This window comes from Aplidium turbinatum, chromosome 5, assembly GCF_918807975.1.
Source record: "Aplidium turbinatum chromosome 5, kaAplTurb1.1, whole genome shotgun sequence".
Lineage (NCBI taxonomy): Eukaryota > Metazoa > Chordata > Ascidiacea > Aplousobranchia > Polyclinidae > Aplidium > Aplidium turbinatum.
The window spans coordinates 35,781,491-35,786,771 of NC_137476.1; the positions used below are offsets into that span (position 1 = coordinate 35,781,491).

The 5,281-nt window shown below is 38.3% G+C and overlaps 1 protein-coding gene across 1 annotated transcript; it reads right to left on the reverse strand.

Annotated features, from left to right (window-relative positions):
- Positions 1–3,104: 3,104 nt before the first annotated feature.
- On the reverse strand, positions 3,105–4,898 carry LOC145770707 (uncharacterized). Its single transcript, XM_082582403.1, has 2 exons — positions 3,998–4,898; positions 3,105–3,707 (listed from the first exon to the last, which is right to left on the reverse strand). Exons 1-2 carry the CDS (start codon positions 4,864–4,866, stop codon positions 3,611–3,613), a joined length of 966 nt encoding a protein of 321 aa, XP_082438529.1. The 5' UTR covers positions 4,867–4,898; the 3' UTR covers positions 3,105–3,610.
- Positions 4,899–5,281: the final 383 nt, after the last annotated feature.

The window sequence follows — 5,281 nt, forward strand, 5'->3', positions numbered from 1 at the left end:
GACTGAACACAACTTAACTTTCTACAAAATGTAATTCTCCTATAATATTTGCGTTTCTTAAAAAACTCAGTTGTTGTGAACAAATAATTGACAAAACAAATAGTTTTCTATGCAACAACACAACCGCAGCTTTTACCAGGATTCTGTTCAATAGAGATTGATGGCTTTCGATTTTCTCCGTTGTAGCAAAACGTTGCATTATGACGTAAATTCGTGTGATTTCATCAACAATAACTTTTAAAGAAATAGCTTCAGTTTCAAGTTGCTGTGAAATAACAACTAATAAATATCTCCGCAATTCACCTAGTATGACGAAATCTTTATATGATTTCACCTTTGCTGTTCTACAATCGCAAACATATTGTTAGAATTTGTTAATTTATGCTGCCAAAATGTGCGCAAAGATAACGTTATGTGCAAGGTGCCGCTTTGAACTGAGTTCACACACTTTACCTGTTCAACCCAGCTTCTTATCATTTAAAGATAGAAGTGGACTTTTTAAACCTTCTTTCAGTGTTGTATATATTTGTGAAGAAACTGAATTATGCATTAAACGGTTACTAACTACCACAGCTGGGAGATTACCTCTTCATCCAGGCATTGTGGAAGCTATTGCGGTAGCTGTGCTTGGAAATATAAACCATTCCAAGATATTTACTAATCTCACGGATCTTGTGTTTGAATGCACCGTTACCGATAATCACATTTTTACGCTAGTCAAAACTGTGTCCAAATGTTATTTAAAAATTAGGTTTTACCACATTGGTAAGGAAACCTGCAAGCAAATACAAGGCAAATTGGTTCGTAAAACGCTTAACAAAACAGTACTTTTCAAACACCAATAAACTACTTCCTTTCGACATCACATCAGTATTGGTGAATATTTAATTTGTTTTGATTTTGTTGAGCTATAGGCCTACGTTATAGCCGCTATAATATAGCGTATCATTTGCTTAGGTTTGATGTAATACACTGTTTGTTGCTGTTTTTACAATAGGCTAATCATCAGCTCAGCTGTAACGCCAAATTGAATACGGTAAGAGTTCTGCTGAACTGCTGGAAATGATGCATTCAGTGTATCGTATACGTGCTCTCGCATCGCAGTGTTTTTGCTTTATATTATAGACTGTATGTATAATTCTGTGCAATTTAACACATGCTTTTATTCATTTCATAGATGAATAAAACCTCTATTACACCAAAGTTCTAAATTATAGTTAACAAGTTAGTTTTCTGCAGAAGCGCAACCAGCTCAGAAATGTTATCGTTAACAGCGCAGCTTTCACGCGAGTTTGAGACACTAACAATGGCCGCCGCCTTTTTTCAATTTCTTCAATCGAAATACGAGAAGCGCAGTCTAGTTATAATAAGATGTCTGTGGTTTAAAGTCTCCATCTGATCTGGTCAGTGTTGCCATTTCAAATTTGAAAAAGTTTTTTGTGTTGGTCATAATAAAGAAGTCATCTTCCGTGTACTACTTTATGTTGACGTATAATAAATATGATTTAACTTTGTTCACAATTTCCATGTGTGAATTTTAAAGAAATGTTTGCTTTCTTTGATCCAGTTTTAGATGTTTCAAAAGTCTAGAATGGCGGTGTTAAAAAATTTAGAATCCAGCCGATTTTAGTCATGTAAAGTGGTTTATTGCAGCAAATCAACCAGACCAAGACTTGTTTAGGGTCTGAGTATGAAGCGGTTTGTCTGACCGCAAACCTCTGAACTTTTTTGATGGCAGACAACAGTATCAACGTTGCCAGGTGGATAAATGGTGCAATAAACTTTAACATAATACAGTGAAAGTTAAGAGTACTTAGTAACACGTATAAAAACTCCCACATGATTCAGACAAAAATTTGGTAAAAAATGATGCAGTTCAATGATTATTTTTATTTATTTATTATAAATAAAAAGTATAAAACTAATTGCAAATTTTGCGACTTTTTCAGTACTGCTGTAATTGACCTCGGCCTTGGGTGTGACGTTGCGATTCTACGCAAACTACGTCAACAATTGATAGGCCTAATAGCAACAGTCACTAAATTAGTACAATTTTTAGGCCAGCGATCGAGTAGTTAAAAGTAAAAGTTAGCAATACCAATTATATACCTTTACCCAGGTTGCTTATAGTAATTATTTTTTGCAACATCATTGATCAAAAACTTCATTTTTTTCAAGTACATAAAAAGTGATCTTGAAAGTGATCTTGATCTTCAAGATCACGATCTTGATCTTGATCTTCAAGATCACATGGTTTGGTGATCTTGATCTTGATCTTCAAGATCACCTATTCTTGGTGATCTTGATCTTCAAGATCACCAAGAATAGGTGATCTTGCCCATCTCTGGGTGTACGCCTTCCGACATACACCTGACCCACGCTGCAGCCGACGGCAATGTCTGTTTCCGGTTGTCTACTCTACTTATGACTTAAATTTGGTACTACTCATTACTCGAAATCGATCACTGGGTAGAGGCAACTATCGTTAAGTTTCTTGCCCAGGGAAACAACAGCAAGTGCGGGTGGCTGGAGTCGAACATGCAGGCTCTCGACTGCGAGCCCAACGCGCTAACCACTCGGCCACGGCTGCAAATGAAATATTTCATACATTATAATTGGGCTGTGAAACTGCTTCAACTTCACACTGCTTGACGAGATTCGCCCGTTCGTGCATGATTGATTGATTGAATCTTTATCCTTGGACTGGGAAAGCTTCTTGCAGAGCTTAATCCTGGCAGTTTCGTATACTTGTAGAGGCTTTGAATCACTGACGCAGGCCCGGTCACCGAGATTGACAGAGTGAAGTTTCCGATTGTTGGTCGTGTTGCCGGAGAACTATTCCATCCATTAGATGCCGCTGAATGGAGAGCAGTCCTTAACGTGCGTTGCTCAAGCGCACATCCCGAGAGTCGAACCAGCGCCGCTTGATCTTGAAGCTTACTATTCCAGAAGTGACGCGCTCACCAATTGAGCTATCGGAGCATGTTGCCTAACTCCTGAGACTACGGAATAGTTAATTGCAGATCAACCAATGTAAGCTGTTGTAAGACCAAAACCTTCTGCAATCGAACTCAACAGTACCTTGGTCTTTGTTTCAAGATTGTAATCACGCAGATGTAGGCTACGTTACGGTGAATGAAGTCAGGGTGATATAATGGCAACGCAATACGGTACATTGTTATAACGGTTACCAAAATAATACATTTTGAAATCATTTAATAAACAATCAGCTTGTGTTGGTCTTTAGCATAGTAGGCTGTGGTTCAATTTTGATGTGAACTGTAAAATGAATGTGACCTACCGTGCTTTTAGATTTTGTAAAATAGGCTACCAGCTCAAAACTCGAAGTTGCTGGCTCCATACTTCGGCGTTTGAGCACTCTGACGATTTAGCAACTACTGTATGACAATGCAAATCAGCCTACTTTTTATCCACAAACGATAAACAGATTACAGAAACAATGGAAACTGTAAAATTTAAACACAAGTATAGATATGATCTGGAATAAGTTTTCCAAACAGGTAAAATAAAAAATTGGTGAAACGACGTATGCAGAGGGGGCACCACGTGGTTGCTAGCTTTGATGTGATGTGATATCAGGCCATAAGACTCAAAGGGAAGGAAGTTGGTATAATTGGCGGACTTCCGATACCATCTGCTCAACCTCGTTCAAACTGTAAAGTCCGTTTTCTGTGCAGTGAATGAGCCTGAAAGTTAAAGTAAAACTTTTAAAGTTAACGTAACTGCAACATAGGGTAGGTACTGTAGCCAACTGAAAGATTAAGACAATTAGTTCCACCTGCTCTTGCTTAAGTAGGCTAAATGTAGGTTGATTGGACTCCCAAACGTGGGTTAACACTCTGGTCTAAGGATTCTAATGAAAAGCTATTGGTCAAATCTGACCTGAAAGAAATCAGAAGAACCACTGGAACTTGTTTCTACTTCATTACAGACTAACAGCTATATAGTAGCTAGGCCTATAAGCTGCGTACCGTACCTTAAAATAATATCTTTTGCAGCAGTTGTTTTCAGCCACACTTTTTTGTTCAAGATGTACCGTCTCATATCGTCTTCTGTTGGATATATATTTTGAAATCGTACGCACAAGTTGCAGAACTGTGTTCTCCACGCTTTAACACGATATTTCAAAGAACCACCGAAGACATTTTGTAACTTTTCCGACTGATCCGAATCTATAGCAAGCTTCACGCAAGCAGCCACTGGGACTTTCACATGGTGTGCCTGCCTCATCTGATACAAGGGAAGTTTCGTTTCATTCAGCGCAATGTCATGCAAAATGCCAAGATATGCGTTTCTAATAGGCATGGGTGTTGACTTGATTGGTTCATGTAAAAACTTTGGAAAAGTAAACTTTGCTTGGCGTCTGCGTTGCACGGCGATTGCAATGTTTCTTTCGTCGCTATATCTTGCGTCAAACATCTGTGAAAAGATGCCGTAATCTTCAAGGCAATTCGACGTCTCAGTGGTGAACATAACATTTAAAAGATGGCAGAACATCAAGGAAGCACAATATTCACCATTCAATGAAAAAAGGACGCAATTGCCGGACCGGAACAACCTTTCATCATTGAAGATATTCACCATTTGCCGCAACAGCTGGTTCCCGGTGTAATCATCAATCTTTATACGATAATAGATGAAGTGCTGAAAGTGCACATTACCGCGCCATTTGTTAAGCTTTCTTTGCATTTTGTCATAAAACGGTCCCGACTCGAAATCCTCTACTCTCTTCACACCTTCCACTGTTCCTGGCTGAAAGGATACAGCAGCATAAAGCTTCTTGATGACGTCATTTGCAGTGATCGAGCTCTCGTATGGAAGTTCTAGCTGCTGACCTTCTGACATTGTTAAAAACAGTTTTTTGTAAGAACAAACAAATAAAATCTGCAAAATGGAGGCATAGTTAGTACTTATTTCAAAATGCAAATCATGATTACCCTCTGGATTTTCTTTTCTGAAAGCTTTCGTGGATTTTTAATATAAAATAACATACAATGAATATCCTGCAGAAAACATGTGTTATTCCTATTACACCTGCACAAGATGTTTCAAGAATATTTTGCCAAAAAAATGATCGAAGTCATCATTTCAAAACAACTTTACTGCTTGTATAATTCACACTACGCCTATTCATCCTACCACTGTGGCAAGAGCTCGGCCAATGCGCCACAACGCAGTCTGCTTCTGAATTAATTTGAAATGCTTTTCACATTTTGTTCTGCAAATCAAAGTGGTCTTCAAGCCATGCAACGCCTTTTTA